Here is a 22037-nt window from a genome sequence, read left to right on the forward strand (position 1 = left end):
CAGGGGGACCTATGAGGAGGCCGCCAGTGCTAATACTAGGTACTGGTGGTGCTCCACAGAGGAATGTGGTGCTGTCTCTGTTCCTGGATCCTTAAAGAATCCAGTTACTCCCCTGTATGATTGCCCATGGTCGGACTAACTTGGCCAAGGGGAAGTACAGTGATGCTTTGATTATGAGGGGGAACATTCTAAAAGTGAAAGCAGAACAATCTCTCTTCCATCTCTAGGGTATTCCAGCCTTATTCAGAAGGGAGTGTTTAAATTAAAACCTCAAGTTATCCTTCCAAACTCCTAGGACCTTACTTCCGTTTGAAAGGAGATATTTAACATTTGGGCAAAAGATACATGTCTGTTGAAATGTCTGTTGAACTCAAGAAGCCAGGCTTAGCTTGAGTCTGCAAGTTATTTCACAAAACTATATATATTTTAAATAATTTATCCTTTACTTATTTGTTTTATGTAGTGCTGAGGATGGAACCCACTGCCTCACCCATGCCAGGCATGCGCTCTACCACTGAGCCCCCCGCCCCCCCAGACCACTATAGAGGTGGGGTGTAACACCACTGATTATTGAATTGGTAAAGTCATGCTGAAGCTTCTGGAGTCAGATTCAGGAGGGTTCGAATGCTGCCTGTTCCATTCACATCGGTGAGAACTTGGGTAGTCATCTAACTTCTCTCTGGCCTTCAATTTCTTTATATGTCAAAGAAGAAGGAGGTAAAATCATAGCAACCACCTCATAAAGTTATTGCAAGGGTTTAGTCAGATACTGCATTTAAAGTCCTTGGTATGGGATAAGCAGTCACACGACCTTGTTTAACTTGGACCGTCATCCTCTGGGGCCTCCGTGGCTTCCCTGGTAAGATGGAGGTAATGCTCACCCTCCTATCTTTGTGCTCCTCCATGAGACCTGGCACATAATAGATGCTTGGGAAACATTTGTTAATTGAATGAATGAATGGGGAGGAGAAGAGGAAGGTGTTCTGTAACCAGGATGCAAGGAGATAGAGCTTGAGAAAGAATGCTGTGGACAGCGACATGCTTGTTCTTCAAAGGCCAACTGATCGTGTGATTGGTGTCTTGGAACACACCTTGATTGGCACGTCTTCTCAGCGTTTTTATGTAGTACAACTCATATTTGGGACACTGGTCATGAACATTGTCCAGTGACCTCTCCAGAGAGTCTAAGTATTTGCACCCTGGCAACCCAGAATCCTTAGCCTGGGCTCCCTAGATTGGGCTGTCTTTGTGTACAATGTACCAGGATGGGTGAAGGAGCTACCAGCCCTTGATGTCGTTCTTTTTATTTGACTGGCTATGGCTTTAAATTCCAAAATCAGAGCTTTATTCCTCAGCTTATTTGACAAGGGATTCATCCTTAGTGAAAAAACAAAACAACAAAATATAACTCGGCTGGGGACGTGGCTCAAGTGGTAGCACATTCGCCTGGCATGTGTGAGGCGCTGGGTTCGATCCTCAGCACCACAAAAAAATAAAATAAAGATATCGTGTCCACCTAAAACTAAAAAATAAATATTAAAAAAAAAACATATAACTCTACTCAGTGTGAATTCGTTTCTCCCTTCCCTTCCTAGAACAAAGTTTGAGAAAAATTTCACTAGCATGCAAAAGGCCAGGAGAAAAGGAACTCAGAAAAGTGACCCTCCAGGACCTGGGAACTCCAAAGGGTTTGTGTCCCATATCCTGCCATGTGTGTGACCTTTTCTTTCCACCTGCTCTCATGACTTTTACTGTTAGAAGTTCAGTGTAGGGCTGGGGATGTGGCTCAAGCGGTAGCGCGCTCGCCTGGCATGCGTGCGGCCCGGGTTCGATCCTCAGCACCACATACCAACAAAGATCTTGTGTCCGCCGAAAACTAAAAAGTAAATATTAAAATTCTCTCTCTCTTAAAAAAAAATAAATGGACTACAAATACCAAAAGAAAGAAGTTGCAGATATACTATGTGTTTAAAAAAAAAAAAAGAAGTTTAGTGTAACTTCTAGAACAAATAGCTGAGCCCTGACAAAATGGGTGAATTAGAATTACCCTCACCCACCTTCCCTCCCCAGCTCTGGTTTTAGCTCAAACTGAGGCTCTTTCACTTACCAGCTCTGCGGTCTGGGGAGAGTTAGTAAACTTTGCTTTTTAACTATAAAATGGAGTAACAGCCGTAGCTGCCTTGGGTATGAAAGAATGATTCACACAAAACTAATCTATCCGGTTAGAAGTCAGGGTGGTGGTTTCCCTTAATGAGGAAGAACACACTGGAAAGAGGGAAGCTTCTGGAATTTTGGTCATGTTCTCCATGGCTGTGCTGTTAGTTAAAGTTCATCAAGTTGTAATGTGTCCCATGCACTATTCTGTATCTATATTATTTTTTAACAAAAAGTTAAACAAAATTGTATAAAATACTGCTTGACATGGCAATTATACAGTTGGCAGACTTACTTGACCTGCCACTGAGTGGTCACCCTCTAAGACTTTAACTTACTCCCAAATGGAAGGGGAATGAAGAACAAGGAAAAGAAATGCTCACCGAGGGCAGCCTTGACGGAGCACTCAATAATTTGCATATTTGTAGGGAAGGGCTGGGGAATCATGCTGAATTATGCCGAATAGATTGTGTTTGCTGTTGCCTGTGCCTTGGGCGTTTCCCTGTGTAAAGTCTAAAGCATGTTTAGAATCGGTTTCATTTCCAGAATTTCTCTTCTTTTTCTTCTAAATATTTTTAGTTGTAGATAGACTCAATACCTTTATTTTGTTTATTTATTTTTATGTGGGGCTGAGGATCGAACCCAGTGCTTCACACGTGCTAGGCAAGTGCTCTACCACTGAGCTACAGCCCCAGCCCCCAGAATTTCTCTTCTTATGGGAACATTTCATTTGGAAAGGGGAGACCAGGGGCTTGTTGGAGAGTTGAATTAACACAGCACTTTACATAAAATTGAGAAAGTGTGGCCTTATTCCAAGTGGGGTAAAGGTGTGGGTGGTGAGGCTGATGGAAATGATAGCGCCCCATGGTCTTGCCACAGTATGGAATATGATCCTGAAAAAGGAGATGAAGGATCCCAGCCACCCTGAACTGGCATGACCCACCCAGGTTATCCTAATGCCTCGGCTCAAAATGTCTTGACCCGACCCCCCAGCAAGGTCAGCTCAGGAACTATTAGCCTTCAGTGACACGTCTCACCTGCCTGGGGAAGACTAAGGCCTATTTAAACCTCGTGGTTGGCTAATCATTAATGAAGATTTTTGACAAACAAAGTAGAGCAAGCCAAGAACTAGGGGTGGCTAAAAATTAGCTCAGGAAAGTGGTGCTGCTTGTGGGCATTTGTGTATAATGGGGTAGCATGGGAACTTCATCCTGTTAGGGAGGCCGGTGTGTCTCTGGAGAGCTAGTTTGGATCTTTCTGCACCCTCAGTTATCTGGACAACCACAGGCCTCCAGTACCTTCACAAGAAACCTGCACTCCTATACCATGGTGGGTGGAACCCAGGGATGATGACAATGTAGCTGCTGTAGAGCCTGCAGAGGAAAGGGTGGAGGGCCCCAGATGCTGGAAACTAGGTCTGCAGAAGGAAATGTTGGGCAGCCCTAAGGGCCTTGGCTCAGATGCGCATGCTTGAGTTAACCCCTAAGTTCTAAGGACGGGTGAATGCCTCAGGGTTCTTCTCACTTGATTATCATTCCCAGCTTCCTTCTCACAGAGAGCAGATCTCCTCCTTACCGGTGAATACACAGCCATGAACCATGCTTACGGCCAAGCGAGCAGAGGTGGAGCCTCTTTGCTCCCTTTCTCCTCCTCTGAAGCAGCCACACTGAACTACTTGCTTTCAGGGCCTGGACTGGTCGCTCTGCCCTGGGCCCTGGGGGTTTCTGTCTCCTCTTCTCCCTGTCCAATTTGCCCCAGCTCCTACTCATCCTAGAGACCACAGCACAGATGCCATTTCTTCCCCAAGCTTTCTTGACCTCCTACCCAAGCCTGGGTGAGTGCCCCCTCCCATAGAATACCATCTGGAAGTTTCTGGAGGGCTAGGAGTTTCTGGAAGACAGAGAGAGATGATTTTGTTGACTGTTGGTTTTCCACTGAGCTAGCGTATCGTTGGCATTCAACAAATGTGTATTGAGAAACTGGCTGAATAAAAACGTAAAAAGGCTTAGGTCGGGAGTGTGGTTCTGTGGTAGAGCGCTTGCCTATCATGTGCAAGAGGTCCTGGGTTGAATCCCCAGCACTGGGGGTGGGGGAGGGGGCTTAAAAGAAAAGGCTGATGGATCAGTATGGAAGAATGCATTTATAGTACAGATCAAAAGGGAAAGCAATAGGAAGTGGACTTTGAGAAAAGTTACAGAGGCTGGGGATGCAGGTCAGTGGCAGAGATTTTTGCCTAGCAAGATGTAGTCCTGAGTCTGATCCCCAATTCTTGCGCGCGCGCACGCGCGCGCACACACACACACACACACACACACACACACACACAAAGTGCCTATAACATGTCAGCCTTTTTAAAAACACCACTCCAAGTCCTGGGGATTGAACACACATGCTAGACAAGCATCCTATCACTATATTCCCAGCCTTGAACTTGTGATCCTCCTGCCTCAGCCTCCTTCCCAATTAGCTGGGATTATAGGCACGTAACAGGCCTCTTAAGATTCATGAATTTATTTGATTTCCACAATAAACTTTTGAGGTCAGGATTATTATCTGTAAGCAATTAAGAAGTCAGAGGTAGGAGTCTTTTCCAAGGTGGCATGACTGGTAAACAGCTGGATATCCCCCCAGGGTATCCCCCCAGGTATGCTGAGGGGAGCCCAGCCTGCTCCAGCAAGTTCTGGTGCTTGATCACATAGTACCTGGGTAGTCACATGTCCCAGGTTACTGGCATGGGGAATTAGAAAACAGAGCTACACAGGGTACCTAGAAAGGGGAGATTAAAGAGGGAAAGAGGAGAAAGGACTGCAATACTCTGCAACTTAGATCTTGGAATGAGCTAAGCTTTCTGTAGTTAGGCTTGGGTCTTATTCAATATTTTAACCTAATTCTATCTTTGACCTTGAGGATCAGAAATGGGATGTGTCATACACAAGGAAGAGGGAGAACATCTGTGTCATCCTACTCAGTAATTATTTATTTTGTGGGTTTTAGTTCTAAACTCAGGGGCTACTACTGAGCTACACCCTTAGCCCTTTATTTTTACTTTTTATTTGGAGACTGAGACTTGCTAAGTAACTGAGGCTGGCTTCAAACTTGCAATCCTCCTGCCTCTGCTTCCCTGATTGCTGGGATTACAGGTATGTACCATTGTGACTCACGTTGGTTAATTCTTAAAAAAGCTGAAGATGTCATTTTTTTTTTTAGGGTCATGGTGTGTCAAAGTGTAATTTCATGGAAACAACCAGGCCAAAATGTCACACTTCCTGTGATTAAAAACTACAAGGGCTGGGATTGTGGCTCAGTGGTAGAGCGTTCACCTAGCACGTGGGAGGCCTTGGGTTTGATCCTTAGCACCACATAAAAATAAATAAATAAAGATATTGTGTTCAATTACAACCAAAAAATAAGTATTAAAAATATTTTTAAAAAAACAAGAAAAATTCCAAATCTGATATGTACACTGAGTGACCTGAATATTTTGTAAAAGATAATATGGTACAATAATTGAAGTAATACACAAAGAAAATCACACTATGTTAATTATTCTTTCAACTAAATAAGTGCTCATGATAGATTTTTTTTGGGTTAAAAAAAAAAAAAAAAGAAGCACCTATTCTAGGAAAGAATCAGAGGGCTGGGTGTGTGGCCTGGGGCTGAGCATGTGCTTGGCATGTGTGAGGCTCTGCATTCCAGCTCCAGCCCCAAACCAACCAATCTCAAGAGTATATACAGCTAATTTCCTATGGGGTTGGTAAACCTCCCCCATAATCTCAGCTAATAGAATTCCTTACATCTACCAAGGTGTACACTTTCACCAGCCCAGCATGCTGCTGTCCCTTCCAGGTGGAGAGTAGGCATTTCTAGCCATCGACCCTCAGTTCCCACCCACCAAATTGCAGATAAGAACACACTAAGAACCATCAGGAAAGAAACTGCTCTTGTAAAAAGGCCTTTTCTTTTCTTTTCCTGGAAGAATAGGTTTATCCATTTCTAGGGTCAGCGTGCTATTTGAGAATCCAGGATGTGGACACTGAGTGCAGATTTGAGTCCTGGTTGTTACGAGCTGTGTGACCTCGATCAGTCACCTTCTGCCTCACCTACTCTGCTACTTACTGTGTGGTACACCTGAGGTGACGGAAGCCGGAGCCCAGTGAACCCTGGAGTCATGACATTTATCCTCACCTGACATACTACTGAGCTCTGTGTTCTAGGACGCCAGTCCTGGGAGCGCAAGAGGATCAAAGCTGAGCTCTAAGGACAAAGCCCACCCTCCCTGAGAGGTGTGCTACCTATTTTGTATGATTGTTAACTCCCGTCCTAACATGATCAATCTAAGTCTGTGACTCTTCAAGGGCATCTGTACTTTTCTCTGGGAACAAGAAGGAATCAGTAGATCATGTTGCCCTTAAAAACACTGCTAGCTAGGCGCGGTGGCACCTGCCTGTAATCCCAGCAGTTTGGGAGGCTGAGGTGGGAGGATGGCAAGTTCGAAGCTCAGCCTCAGCATCTTAGTGATGCCCTAAGCAACTCAGTGAGACTCTGACTTATAAAAAGGGCTGGAGGGGTGGCTCAGCCGTGAAGCACCGCTGGGTTCAATCTCTGGTACAAAAAAAAAAAAAAAATTGCTAATGATCTGTCTTCTTGGGAGATTACCAGGCCTGTTCTACCTCTCAATAGGTCTTTATACTTCTAAGAGGAAGCAGGAAATTAGGATTCCAGGGAATGTGCGTTGGGAGGCCGTGACCCAGGTTCAAAGGTAAGGCAGCAGCCTCAGCCCTGCTGGGTTCTGAGCCTCTTCTACATGCTAGCCAAATTCTTGATCTTAATCACCTGCAAAGTCAAGTGGAGCAAGTTTGAAAAGTGCAGTAATTCCCTGGACAACTTGTCCCTTTCTGTCCAATCCCTTGCCTGACTTTGCTACTAGACACTGTGTGAAGTTACTGATGGTCTCTACAGAAAAGGGAAGGAAGCGTTCTATAACCTTGCTGTGCACTATGAAAAGGAGAAACAAGAAAGCCTGGGTTTCACAGGCAGTGACCATCAAGGTCACCTCAGCACTTTCGTGAGATCACTGAACAGTTCAATGTCACATCAGCCGCCTCCAGAGAGTTCTGGATGTAAAGCACTTGGGCACCTAACCAGACTTCCGTGGAGAGAGCTGGGACCATTTGCCACATTCTGTTCTAATCCAAAAGCTTAGTAGGATTTGAATGCTCCACCTTCTGAGCCAAAGTTTGAGGATACTGACACTTCACAATTGAACCCGGTAACTCATCTTCCACAGAAATTTCAAGCTAAAGACATGACAATAGCTTGTCTGTTTCTCCAAATGAAAATGCTGAATTAGTGAAATCACTTCTATGCTAGATCAGGGCTTTCTTAATTTTGTTGGAGGAAAAAAAAAAAAAAACAGTGTTAAAAAAAACCCCACAATTTAAAATAAAGTCTTGAAATTGCTTTAAAGAAAGCTTTATTTACTACATACATCCTAAGAATGTACTGCAAATGGAGCAAGATCTAAAAAGTTTTTCAAATACAATGCAGCTAAAAGTAACAACTAAACTACTAGCACGTGAAGCAGAACTCTAAAACTTTTTTTTAAACATTTATGTAGTTTGTTCTTAACCCCTAAAAAATAAAAAGTTCACATTTCAAGTTATAAACTTACCTCAGTAGTGTACATGAAATGGTTTTGAAACAATAGAAACAGGTAAGACCACAGAGAGGAGGCTCACTGATACTTAACTGGCTGTCACCAACGTTTATTTTTAAGGTAGTTTGGTAGTTGCCATGTTAAGATACTGTTAAAAAACTTTTTCTTTTTTGCAAATAATTTACAGGCACATGTAAAATACAGTAAGAGCACTGGGTCAGAGTTTCATCCAGTGACCCTCTGTGACAATCCTTCACTGGAAGGAGAGTACTTCTTTCACACAGTCAAGGGATGAAGATCTGATCCAAATTGCATTTTGTTGGATTAGTCATTCCAACAGATTCCGAGTTTGGATGAAGCTTGCTGGGTACCTCTTCAGGAACATTGCACTATTACTTTATGTCATTTAAGAATGATGGAAAGGAATGTCAGGAATGTTTAAAGGCCTTAGCAGGCACTCAATAATTTTATAGAATAGTTAAATAAATATTCCTTATATATATAAAAAACTCATCCCATCAAGATGGGTGGGGGAAGGCATTTGGGAGTCTCTTAATTAAAAAAAAAACAACTAAAAGTATTTGCTAAGGGCATGATCCTATTATTAATCCACAAATAAGAATTCAGCCATCAACAGAAATACAGTGAATGGAATGATTTGATGAATCTCTAACATGACATAAAACACCACTGTGGATCTGCTACCTTATTGCACACCGAACTTCCTGGATAGAGCCTTTTCAAAATTCCAAGTTGATGTAGTTCATAGAAGAGATGACAATCTTAACATTTTACTGTATTTTACATTCACTTTGCTAAACAAAAGCCCTTAAACAGGCACAAAACACTGCAACAATATATTTACTTCCTAATAAAGCAAATCTTTTTAATAACATTGAAATAAAATGGTTTCACTTTGCATTAAACTCTATACCGTGAACTTCAGCAACATAAAAAGACTAAAAAGTCAGCATGAGAAGATATTTACAAACTTTTATAAAACTCCTTCAGGTCTCTCCTCCTGGATGTGCGGGCCGCACTTCAGCTCAGCCACCGAGTGCACAGCTAAGGAGGAAAAGCCCTTTTCAACAAGCATAAGGTTCCCAACACCGTAGGTGACCACAGCATTTTGCATGAAACATGATAAGGCAACTAGAGGCTTAACTTTCTGCTGACAAGAGTCTTTGGGATCTTGTCCACAACAACATACATTCTTTGTCTCTAAAAACCCATACTTCAAAAAGGAATAAAATAAAAACATCAGGAAGGGAATTAAAGTTTTATCCTGGACAATTAAATAGCTATGCGAAGATATCTTATGCAAACATAATATTAAAACCCGGTGCTTACACATACTCTGCTACTGAAAAGAGCACATGTAGAAGATAATACCTCCCCAACCAAACAACAAAACAAAACAAAACAGTACAACAAAACAAAGAAGCCCATTAAAAACCCAGGGAGAAATACAAAAGCCACCAGTTGTTTTCTCTATAGAGTTCTTCATGCTTCCTAGAATTGCCAAACTTTGAAGCTGGACTAGGGATGGGGACTGGGGTGAGGCGGGATGGGAGGGGCATGCTTAACAATCAAGGCACGTGGAGAACCAACCCAAGGTAATGGTGACAGGTACAGTTTTCCAGTGTTTGGACTCAGAGTGTGACGAGTCATTTCCATGTTGGCCTGAGGAGAGATTGAGTGTTCTGATTTCTTTTCAAAAACAGAAGCATCATGGTAACACATGGTAACACCGTCAACCCTTAATGCCAGCGGAAATACAGCAGAGGTTTGACTCATATTAAAAATTGCACTTTCCAGTATCACCTTTAAAATAATGCTTGGTGTAGTATTTTAAAGCACGATTGTTTGCATCTTTAAATAGTGAATATATTTTTTTTCAAAACCGTTCTCCAGCTGCTCGAGGGTGCTTTTTAAACAGCCAGCTGGTCTACTATGGAAGGTACCACAAAATAGAACTCTCCGGAGTGCAGAAGTTAAGAAAATAACCTTCATACTGAAAATATATCCTTAAAAAACAGAACAACACAAAACCTCTATACAAATGTCATTCGTCGGACAAGTTTTTTAAAAGATGGTATGTATTAAGGCACGCACCCCTTCGAGTCTCTGAGAAATGTATGAACACAGGCCTGCTCAGTTGAGGACAGTCTTAAAAAAACTAGTGAAAACTTCATGTGTATAAAATATTTCAGGTGATATTTGATATTCGATAACATTCTTCACGGTCACGGTTCACATGTGCGCGAATCCAACATGGTCCTTTCTTCATAAATTGTACAGTGTTCCTGCAGCGATCTTTGTGGCTGGCCATTGCGCCTGTCACCAGCCTCAGTAGGTCTGGTAGACGTCGTGAATGGGGACCTGAATAGCAGCAGCCGGGAAGGCCTGAGGTATGTAGCCCGCAGCGTACCCTCCGTACATGGCGGCGGCAGCATTCTTCTGTAGTGTGGCGATGGTGGCCGTGGCCGGTGCAGCAAATGGAACGTAACTGGCCCCGTAGATGCCGGCAGTGGGAATTCTCGGAACGTTCGGAGCCACCGTGTACACGGGGGTGATGGGGCGGCCCTGAGGGGAGACAAGAAGAAGCCTTCCTGAGCCTGCTCACTCCAAATCACAACAGTTCACACTCACAACAGTTACCACCACCTGTTCATTCAATGAGCATCTTCTCCCAGGGATGGAAGAATCCGCAAAGATGGATGAAGGCAAGGGATTCCATTCTCAGGACCTCAGGACGGGGAGCCAGGCGGGTAAGCAAGCAACAGGGACTGGGGTAAAAGCCATTAAAGAGCTAGGGGAAGTGACATCCTTAAGCACCTCATTCATCCAAATTCCAGGATGCCACCCTGGTAAAAATGAGACCAGGAAGGCTGAGGGGAAGTTGGAATACTCTGGAATCTTCTATCAATCATTCCACCCTGTCCATGCCCCAGAGTGAGCTGGAAAGAGAATTGGAAAATCTTCCTTCCACACAATGATTAAAAATAAGTATTTTCCTTGAAATGTGGCCCCTAAATACCTGCCAGCTGCCTTCACTCACACTTATTTGTGGGGACACAGAGAGGAGACTTTTCCAACTTAATGGAAATGGTCTTCAAAGGGACAGATTTTTAAGCTATGACCTTAAAATTTTGTGACTATGTACTTTCCAGCCAATGTGATTGATGGCTCCTATCATGTCCCACCTGAGATAGGAGACCACTTTGCGTACCCCTCCACGTAGAGGATTTTCTGCTAATTAAAAGAGTTGGAGAAAGCATCTCAGAATTTGGGGACGCTTAAACTGTTTTGAAGGACAAAGAGCAGTTTCCAAATGAGAAGGGAGGAAGCTCAAGCTGCCTCAGCGTGGATAGCTCTGTACAAGCCCCTGCTCAGAGTGTAAGACACCGTGTTTTCAGAACAAACAGGATTAGGAGGGGAAGATTCAGGTCCTGTGAGGTGTTTTCCAAAAAGTTTGCTGTGGAGCTAGTTCTGAAAGCAGCTTTGTGGAAAAAGGGATTGGGGCATCTTATGTTCCACAGAAAATCCTGAACTCAAGGCTTGTCTGGTCTCCTTACGCCTCACTACATCTAAATGGAAAATTAGACTTTAAAAGTTAGTTCTTACTGAATTCTTATAAAAAAAAATAGTTATTTCTCTAACATGTCTACGAATCAGACCAATAATTATATTCAAGGGAACTTCTAACTTAGGAATGCTTTTTTCAACTGTGTCAAATAACATATAATCATAACAATGAACGACAACAGTGATTACCACTGCCAGGCACCATTCTGCGTTCCTTGTTTGATTGACATTATTGAATCATCACAACGGCCAGTGAAGGTGGGTACTTGATTACGCAGAGAGGTACAGATGTGTTGAGTGACTTGCATATAGCGACACGGCTTTTAAGCAATGAAATGTCGAACCCAATATAATCTGGCCTCCTATGACACTATGCAATGTACAGCGAGAGTCCCATTAGCTACCCCTTACAACCAGGAGAATGTTGAAACTGGAAGATTAGGTCACAGCAATGCTTTCCAAAATGTGTGGATATAGGCTTTAATAACAAATGCACTAAGGGAGGAGACGGCAGGGAAGGAAGGACATCTCTCAGATGTGCTCTGTCCCCCCAACACCAAGTTATGCACATATCTGCAAATGACTCAGCACTCAGGGTGGATGAATGACAGAATAAATCCAGAGGAACATCAGTTCTGAGTGTCCCAGTGCTGATTCAACCTGGACATACGACCTTAATGGTCATAAACTAGGTAAAAAAAAAAAAAAGAAAAAACTTCTACCACTGTGTTTCCAACATGCTGCCAGGACAAGAACTCACTGACAGCTGAGCAGAGTGTTTTCTGAACGTTCCCTATCACGTGCCTAGTACTGTGCAGTAACTTACAACAATGAAGCTGTCACGATTCAACTACATGGCAATACCCACCAGCCAGCTACTGCCCACCGTGCTCCAGTTTTCTAATAACTGTGCTCGATCTTCGTTTGTGCTATTGGTTAGGGTGTCGAAAGGGAGAGCTGACTGAGGAGGGGGCTAGGAGTGCTTCAGTCTTGGCTTCCTAGTGGCAGGTCATGCTTGGATATCTAAATTTCCATATATGAACATTCCCTGAACTTTACTGAACACCTACTATGGTCTGGGGACCCAGTTAGTGGTCATGCAGTCAAACTCAAGACACGATCCTGCCCACTTTGATCTCAACAGAATAGTGTCCTGTCAGAGCTTCCAGCTTCCTGCTTTAGTGGTGCAAACCAGTTTAAAGGTCATTCTTTCTGCCCACCAAATGACTGAAGTTGAGAGTAAGTAAAATCCAAGTATGGGGGCTAGGACATCTTTAATCACCTCTGTGTATGAACCTATATCCATATGATTTCTGGGAGAAGACATGGGCTGGCAGAACCACGGGTAGAATGGGCTTTTTTTGTTTGTTTTGCCAAAAGATGTTTTCCTTCAGGTCCTTGGGTTGTAGTTCTATTTCAGGCCTGAAACAAAATGTACTGTGACCTGGTAGTTTGAAAACCTTGCCATCTACAGGAACTGGCCTAGGTGGGCGCCCCAGCAGGGGATATCTCTATAGAGGGCAGCACCAATGGGATGACCAGCAGGGGGAGGGAAGGGTCTGCAGCACTTGTCAGTAGTGACCAGAGTGCTGGAAGGCTCATGCTGTCTGTCTGCCCTTTCTGATAAAATCATCTCTGTGCCCAGAGAGTGGAGTCGACAAATCCTCCTTAGGACTGTGAGAAATATCAAGGCTCAAACTCTCCTCGGCCAACCTGAAATCAAGAGCAGGTTGCTAAACCCCTGGCCTCTTTTCTCACTCCCGGTGACGTCCCTTTCATGGACAGTATTTTTCTGTAATACGAAGACAGGGATAGATCTGATCTGTCTGCCCAAATTTGGCTCCTTGCCAGTCATATGGCTCTAGGTGATTCAGTCACCTCCCCAGCCTTGATTTTCTTTTCTTTCTTTCTTTCTTTTTTTTTTTTTAAAGAGAGACTGAGAGAGAGAGGAGAGAGAGAGAGAGAGAGGAGAGAGAGAGAGAGAGAGAGAGGAGAGAGAGAGAGAGAGAGAGAGAGAGAATTTTTTTAATATTTATTCTTTAGTTTTCAGCGGACATAACGTCTTTGTTTATATGTGGTGCTGAGAATCGAACCCGGGCTGCACGCATGCCAGGCGAGCACGCTACCACTTGAGCCACATCCCCTGCCCCCCCAGCCTTGATTTTCTTCCCTGCAAAGGAAGAACAGATGAGAAGCGTCTTGCAGAGAGCCAGTGAAGGACAACTGCGTTGATTAATACAGCTTAATGGAACAGAAGGAAGAGAGAAAAATGTGGGAGTGGCAGCGGGAGAAAGATACCATTGAACACCTTTAAAAACTACTTCTAATTCAACTGAGGAAACTGAAACCGTGGATTAAATGAGACCGGGGCTGGCCTGTGAATTTCACTTCCTCCTGCTATCCCAGATTTTTTGTGAGCACTGAGGCTTATAAATATATTATTAACAGCTTTATACCTAAATCACCAAGGTCACCCCCCCCCTTTATTGCATGCAATTTGCTTTGTTCTCACCCCATTCCCTGTGCTTGGCTAAGAATCCTTTGACATCAGTGTTGGTAATATGCCTTTGTCACAAGTAACATGTGCAGGTAGGACTTACATCCTCTAGCAAACGAGGGGGCACATATTCCCGGCCTAGTTATATGTACTAGGTCTGAGACCTTCAAAAAGTGACACGTGTCGAGGAGAGATGAGGTAGGTGGGAAGGTGGCAGGTGGGCAGGGAAAAGACTGGGTTTCCCTCCAGGAGGAATGGTTATTTCTGCTCCACCTATATTACAGATTTCTTGTTGAGAATTAAAACACTGTGAGGAGGCAATTTGAAAAAGCCAATCTATGCTGGCAAATATTTCTTCACTGCTTGCAAAGGCCACATGAACTTTTAGATATAAAAAGGCTGAATTGGATCCCTGAGCACCTGCAAGGCAGGGGAGAAGGATGGAAGGTGTACCTCAGGTTGGTTCTGGAAGCCACGCTGGGAGACCAGTTTCCAGTGTGGCTTAGAGAGGATTCTTTTCAACAATCAGTGGTGCTTAAAAATGTTCCTTCTGCCAGGTATGGTGGCACATACTTGTAATCCCAGTGACTCTGGAGGTTGAGGCAGAGGACTGCAAGTTCAAGGCCAGCCTCAGCAACTTAACAAGACCCTGAGTAATTTAGTGGCCTAGCAAGACCTTGTCTCAAAATAAAAAATAAAAAGGGCTGGGGATGTGGCTCAGTGTAAAGCACCTCGGGCTTCAATCCTCACCACCACCACCACCACCACCACCACCGAAACTCCTTCCTCTGCCATGATTCAGCAGGAAGAGAATCCAGGTTAAAGGACAAGGACAGGGCGTTCAGACTTAAAGAGTACAAAGGCACTGCAGGTTAAAAAGTCAGTAGCTCTGGGCGTTCTGCACAAAGTACTGAGGACGAACAAATGTCCACAGCAATCAACTGACAACAGTTGTACTTTGACTGCATGAGTTTCATAGTAGAGAAGAATTAATAATTATTACTCAATGCAGTTGGCTAGAAGGAATAACTTCTAATGTTCTATTGCACAGTAGGGTAACTATGTTAACAACATTGTATATTTCTAATGAGCTTGTAGAGAGGATTCTGAATGCTCCCAACACAAAGAAATGACAAATATTTGAGGTGATGGATATGCCAGTTACCCTGATCAGATCTTAATACACTGTACCCCTAAATATGTACAATTATTATGTACTATTAGAAGTAAAAATAGGTATTAAAATAAATTACCTTAACTGCAGTATTACTTTCAAGTTACGGATATTTGCAATCATTCCTCAAGTGATAACTAAACTGTCATGGTACAGTGTGAGTCTCTTCCTTCCTTCTCCCCATCACCTCAGCCCCCGAGGGATCCTGACTTAAAGAATTCTTTTTTTTTGTTTGTTTTTATATTTTTATTAGTTGTTGATGGACCTTTATTTTATTTACTTATTTAGATGTGGTGCTGAAAATTGAAGCCAGTGCCTCACGCATGCTAGGCAAGCGCTCTACCACTGAGCCACAACCCCAGTCCAAGAATTCTTAATGACACATTGACAAACTCCAATTGGTTTAACCTTTTCTGAGTAATGCAGCCAAGAATGGGTTCCCAGTAGGCAAAAGCAGGGAAAGAGCATCCTCCTGGGATGGCTATTTCAGAACCACTGAGGTACTTGTACAAAATGACCCATTCTAGAACCCCAGTCCAGCCCAACTGAAATGGCTTTGAGTCTAGCGATCAGTTTCTCAATACATGCCTTGGGTAGTTCTTGTTCAATTAGACACTAGGCGCGGGCATTTCTCATTCGTAGTAAGGTGCTCATGATTGAATGCTTCATAGAGAAGAGCTCTAACAAGACTTTTTGGTAGGGTTGATGTCTCTCTGTGCTGTGCACTGAAGATATAAAGAAGCCTAAAACATAGCTTTTGGCCTGAGGGAGTCTCTTTCTAAGACAGAGCACAGTGGCAGCTAGGTGCCAGGTAATACTGTGGTAATGACAAGTATGGGAGGGAGGACTTCTCTAGGATAGGTGAGAGGGAGGTGCTGCAGAAGAGGCACAACCAAGAAATGGTAGGTAGGAGAACATGATGAGCAAAGGAGGGGAAGGAGGCCCAAATGGTAACATTAGTTTGGGAAAAGACAGGGGAATAGTGTGAACTGTGGCCAGAGAAGAGGAGTGAGGGTAAATTTTTGTAAAGTTTTATATACTTTTATCTACACAGAAATTCTTGTGCTTTTTACGCATATGTGTGCACACATAAATACATAAAACATATTTTATGTATACAGGGTAAACATTTACAAAAAATCTTTCATGAGCTTCAAATCAGAATAAGAACACAGGCTCCATCTCCCTGGACTCCCGGCATCAACTCCTTCACAGCATGAGCTGAACACGCTTTGGTGCTGTACAAAAGTATGACCCTGAAAAACCACACCTCATATTTCGTATTACTGCTCCCTATCTTTAATAACAAGGACACACTCAGAGCAGTGCAATTCTTAATAAAAAAAAAAATCACCCAATGCCATAGCTCTAACAGAGAGCTGGGCTCCAAGTAAATTCAAGTGCCGAATGCTAAGATGATGCCACAGCAAGGAGAGGATCCACATACAAATGACAATGACCCAAGGGGAGCTCTACCTGGAAAGGTGGCGGCGTTGATACTGCAGGAATGACAGCGGCGGCTGCAGCAGCAGCAGCAGCAGCGGCGGCGGCGGCACTGGCTGGGTCTGGCTGCACAGCGATGGGGCTGATCATGTGCTCCATTGTGTGGATCTTGCCATCTTCAATCATTTTAGGGGCTGGGGCTGCCTGAAACATGGAATATTGGGCCCCAATGGCAGGGATGGCCACTGCAAGAGAAGCAAGAAGGCAAAACAGGTCCGTCACTTTCAGTCACTGAGGAGGATCTACCATGTGCTCAATGGTATTTTTGAAAAAAACAAGGTGAGCAGTCAGGGGGCCTCCCCAGACTTTATGAATGTTTTCTCAGTAGAAGCCATTTAACAAGGTGCTGCCTAGCAGGAAGGGACGGGAGGCAGCAGAGAACTTCTGCTTGTCTTGGAACCACACGGGATGGTGTCTCCCGACGTGGAAGGGGAGGCTAGAGTTAGGGGTGTGCACCAACATTTTCTCCTTGTCTACGGAAAGTGCCCTCTGAATCTTTCTCTTGATGTCCCATCAAGCAGGAAAGGGCCTGAGACCCTGAAGAATGGGCTCAGGATAAGAAGTGAAATCAGAGGTGAGCGCTGCGCCTGCCTGTCGGTTCTCACTCACCTCTTCCATCACCAGACCCAGGGCCTTTTTCACTTTCACCGCTTTTTAAAAAGCAAGTGCTGGTGAGGTTTCATTCTGACACTTCAGAGATCTGTGCACATTCTCCCTGCCCTGTATTTCGGATGTCAGTGTTACAGAGCAAGGATGGGGGAGACTAATAAAAGATGTAAAATTCTCTAATTTTTCTAGCAGTAAAGCAGGAAGAGTGACTGGTCTTTCAGGGACCTGCCAATTCAAATACTTTCTGAACAGCATCCAAAGGAGTGATTTTAAGCAGAGAATCAAAGAGATACTAGTGATTGAATGTCAGCATACAATAAGAAAAGTTCCCAAGGAAAAGATTTCAGCATTGATTTGGGGGAAGTGTGTGCGTGTGTATGCTGTGCGTGTTGAAAGGATATGGAAGAATATGAAATGGATACACAAAGAACCCTTTCATTTATGTTTCTTCTTCAACTATAGGTAGGTCCATTTATTCTAATGAAGATTGACTTGATCAAAAGTAAAGAGGCACATGACCGTAAGTGGAACAATGGTACAGTCATTCAATAAAAAATATCTAAAACCTTAACCAAATATTTTACCTGCCTTTCCAACCATATCTTCCACTGGTCTTGTGCCCAGACACCACCGCCCTGGTGTCTCTCCTAGTTCAAATTTTCTGGGTGATCAGAAATCGAGGCCAAGGGGATGGGACCCAGAGGGTTATCAATTTTAAGCCTGTTGGGATTGTACCAAGTAAACTCTACATGGTTCTGGCCACCAGCCTGCAGGAATCTACCTGGGGTGATACGTGGCTAAAGACTGTTCAACAGTTATTTTCTCTAGTTAAACCTTAAGCTACTGTAACTTGACAAGAGGAAAAGACCCTTTCCCAATAAGTAGAACTCCTTTATCCAGATGTTTTGGAGTTTCAGAAAGCTAGGGAATCAGTTTTACATTGCTCATAGGACCAATGATATTTATAAGGAAATCTAGTGCCAGTCACTTAACTGCAGAGATGGAGGGACTATTTCACAGGCAAAAAAAAAAAAAAAAAAAAAATCATCACTTTCCTTCAAATGGAGGCTCCATTATAAACGTGCTTTTTAGCCCTGTGAAGCCAATGCCAATCTATGTCTCAAACACAGATTCCTAGACCCAATTTTGTCCAGGAAAATCAGAGTAGCTGAGCTTCAAATGCTCTTCAGGCCAGGAAGAGGTCGTAGGAATGCTGCTCCAGTTATTCAACAACTCAAGTTTCCATGTTTTTAGATGCTTATGAGGTACGCGCTGAGAGCAAGTTTATGCAGGGCTCACTGAATGGAGTTAAAATTTCTTGCAGGTTAGGATCAGAAGCACTGCCTCAGGTTAGGTGACCCAGGGTAGCAACAATGTTGGCAAACAGGTTCTTGGGGATTGGAGCACAGTTCAAGATCCCTAGCTAGATTGACTTGAGCATCCCTACTCTAAATCTACTGATCCAGCAGGAAGAGGACGCGAGTGCTGGAAATTATAATACAGGGAATCAGCAATCACAAAAACTCTGACGACTGCCTTGTCCCCAAGTCTTCATGTTTGCTCAGACCATAAGAGGGACAAATGGTGCTACTTCCTCTTGAAGGGAGATTTCTACCCTTTAACACCCAGAACTGATAATAAGCTACACCTCCAGGCTTCAGACAGTTAGGGTAGGATGGGGGATATAGCTCAGTGGTAGGGCCCTTGCCTATATGGATGACACTCTGGGTTCCATCCCGTCACTGGGAACAAAAAAAAAAAAAAAAAAAAAAAAAAAAGCAAAAATAAACAAATAAAAAACCGCTTGATGGTCGGAACAGAAATAGACCTGAGAAAGAAACAGATAGATTTTGGCTATTGGAAGATACAGAGAGTCTCATATTCTTCCTCTCTTATATCTTCCCTCTCCTTAACCTTAACTCTGCCTTTTGTGTGTGTGTTTGTGTGTGTGTAGTGTTATTGGGGATTAACAGAGGCATTCAACACTGAGCCTCATCCCCAGGCTTCATTTAGAGACAGGGTCTTGCTAAGTTGCTGAAGCTGGCTTTGAACTCGTGATCCTCCTGCCTCAGCTGGGATTACAGGCATGCACTACTATCTGGCCTAACTCTGCCTTCTTGGCCGCAGGTTGAGAAAAAGCCCAACAATTGGTGATACCCACTAGAAAAAGTTCCTACTTGACAGTTTGATTTGAACGTGGTTGGAGCTAGACCTGGAGCTAGATCATCCCATAAGTTCCAGATAAGAAGGTCTAGGAGGCCACCTTCTTTTTGCCTAGTCTCTGGCTGACCATGGTAAGATGAATCCACCTAGGGGTAACCAGAAGAGCCCAGAAGGCTTGGATTCACTTCAAAGATAGGGTTGGGGTTTAGGTAGAATGGATGCATTCTTGCTCTGCTTTATACTGACCTGTACCAGGTTTAATGGCAACTGGATTGACAGCAGAGATTTCCAAATTCGGCACAAGTTCATATGCTTTTTCTTGCTGCTTTCCTTTCCCTTCATGATATCGGCTATATATACCGCGGCCAGCAGAATATCCCCCGAGGTAGGAACCCCTGGGTCCGGGGGCTCTGTTGCCAGCTGCACCTCGCCCTCGGCCTCTTATGCTGCCTGCTTATAATAACAACACAAAAAATGATGAGCAAGCAACCGTGACAGCACAGGAGGAAGACCTTGGCCCACGATTCTTGGCATTTAATTTGTCCTAGGTCTACATGGCAGGTGGCTGCACTTTTGGACTTGGATGGGCTGGTCAAGAGGCTCCAAACATTCTGTTTCCACTTAGATGTGCATCCTAAGTCTGCCCACTCAATGCAGGAGATTAACCAGCAAAGTGAGTCCTAGAATTGTAATTGCAACTTCAGTAAAGAAACATTTATAGAGTGTAAAAAAGTTCAGTCATGAAAAGGGATCTGCTAGTCCACCTGCCTCATTTTATGACTGAGAAAACAGGCCTAAGGACATTAAGGTGACTCCAGATAATTGGAGGACAGGACCTAGAATTGGGGTTATCTGTTTTCCAGTGTCATGCCGGGTTTCATTGTGTTCTAACCCACGATTACAAACAGCAACAACAAAACACTGCCCCAACTTAAACATTTAATTTCAGAAGCAGGTTTTGACCTAGGTTCCAAGAGATGGGCAGGCCTACCAAATTGTGCAGGCCCTTACAAGAGAGACTGTAGTCCCTTGATTGGACTGCTCCCCAGAGAAGGGTTTGTATTTCATTCAGTGCTCAGAAATCAGTCTGAAGAATCAGCAAACAGAACTCAGAACCCAAACCCAAAGCCAAAAGAGCGGGGCTCAAGGTCAATCAGCTCAGTAAAGTATAGGCTGCCTAGTAGCGGGGCGCTAGGGGGACCCGCCGCGGAGAAGAGTCCCACTAACCTTTCACGAAGTAGTCCCGGTTGGGCCCGATGAGAGCATTGTAGGGGTAGCCGTAGTAGGCCAGTGTGTAGGGGTCGCAGGGATACACGTAGCTGGGCTGTTGAGCTGCCGCCTCCGCCGCGCCTCCGCCCTTGGCTGCCTTCTGGTAGCGGGAGTACTGCTCCTTGTCCACCGGCTTGGCCAGCGTGACCTCCAGGCACGAGCCCTCCAGCTCGGTGCCGTTGAGGTTGTTCATGGCGTGCACTGCGTCCTCGCGGCTGGTGAAGTGCACGAAGGCGTAGTCGCGGATCTTCTTGACGCGCTCCACGCAGCCGGGGTTGAACTGGCCAAAGCTCTTCTTGATGGTGTCCTCAGTGGTCTCGATCATGAGGTTGCGCACATAGAGGATCTTCACGGTTTCCATCACGTCCTCGTCCACGTCGATCTCAGGCTCCGCCCAGTCCACGGCGATCTGGTGGCCCCACAGCTGGATGCGGCCGGGCATGAGCTTGCGGCGCGCCATGGCCGCGGCGCGGTGGCTCTCGTACTCCACGAAGGCGAAGCCGCGGTTCTTCATCTTGTCCGCCGCGCTGGCGTAGACGATCACATCGAGCACGCCCTCGGTGACCTTGGCGATCTCCTCCAGGATCTCCTCGCGCTTCTTCATCTTGGGGATGCCACCGATGAAGAGGCGGCAGTTGTCCACGCTGCAGCACACGCCCAGCAGGCGGCCGGGGCGGATCTCGTAGTTGTTGAGCTCGCGCACCGCGCGCTTGGCCTCGTGCTTGTGGCAGTACATGACGAAGGCGTAGCCACGGTTCTTGCCGTCGAAGTCCATCATGAGGCGCAGCTCGTAGATGCGGCCCACTGTCTCGAACACGGGCACCAGCTCGTCCTCATACACGTCGCGAGGGATCTTGCCCACGAAGACTTCGCAGCCGCGCTGCGGGTGCGGGCCCTCCCAGCCTGGAGGCGGGCCGCCATACTTGCGCTGCCCGTTCTCCTGCACCATGCTGTAGCCGGTGCGTTCCATCAGCGCCAGCAGCGAGGCCTCGTTGGGCGCGCCCGCCACGCCCTCGGGTACCTTCGCCGAGGATGCTGCAGCTGGGTCGCTGCTCATGGCTGCGGTGGAATCCTCTGCGGTCATAATGTCAAAGGCATCCACAGCTGGAAACCTGGAGTAGCAAAAGGTGGCGTGAGTGGGGAACCTGCACCGACTTCGACCCCGATTTGGCTCCTTGGCCTCTTTCCAGGCTCACAAGATGCATGCTTAGGAATTTTTAGGCCATGGGGTGGTTAAATGAGAAATAAGATGGAGGCTGTTGTAGAAATGCAGCAGCCTTAAAATAGTCTGAAATAGTCAAGTTGAGCAGGAAAAACCCGAAGTGACTCAGAAGGGGGCGGGGGGGGGGACCAGAATGAGCAAGTATTTCCGTTTTATCAGTCCTCCAACAGCTTTGAAACTTAGAGAACCTACTGCCACTGTT

General features: G+C 44.9%; 1 protein-coding gene across 1 annotated transcript in view; it reads right to left on the reverse strand.

Moving 5' to 3' along the window:
* Positions 1-7694: 7694 nt before the first annotated feature.
* The window catches only part of RBM47 (RNA binding motif protein 47), a 164613-nt gene continuing 150270 nt past the window's right edge, over positions 7695-22037 (reverse strand). Inside the window, exons 7-10 of the mRNA XM_081304676.1 lie at positions 20572-21725; positions 19591-19794; positions 16546-16757; positions 7695-10396 (exon numbers count right to left, since the gene is read on the reverse strand). Coding sequence (XP_081160802.1) covers positions 10160-10396; positions 16546-16757; positions 19591-19794; positions 20572-21697 — 1779 coding nt within the window. The 5' untranslated portion in view covers positions 21698-21725 and the 3' untranslated portion in view covers positions 7695-10159. The remainder of the gene's footprint in view (positions 10397-16545; positions 16758-19590; positions 19795-20571; positions 21726-22037) is intronic.

The sequence above is a fragment of the Spermophilus citellus genome, assembly GCF_964194105.1.
Source record: "Spermophilus citellus genome assembly, chromosome: 8".
NCBI classification, from domain to species: domain Eukaryota; kingdom Metazoa; phylum Chordata; class Mammalia; order Rodentia; family Sciuridae; genus Spermophilus; species Spermophilus citellus.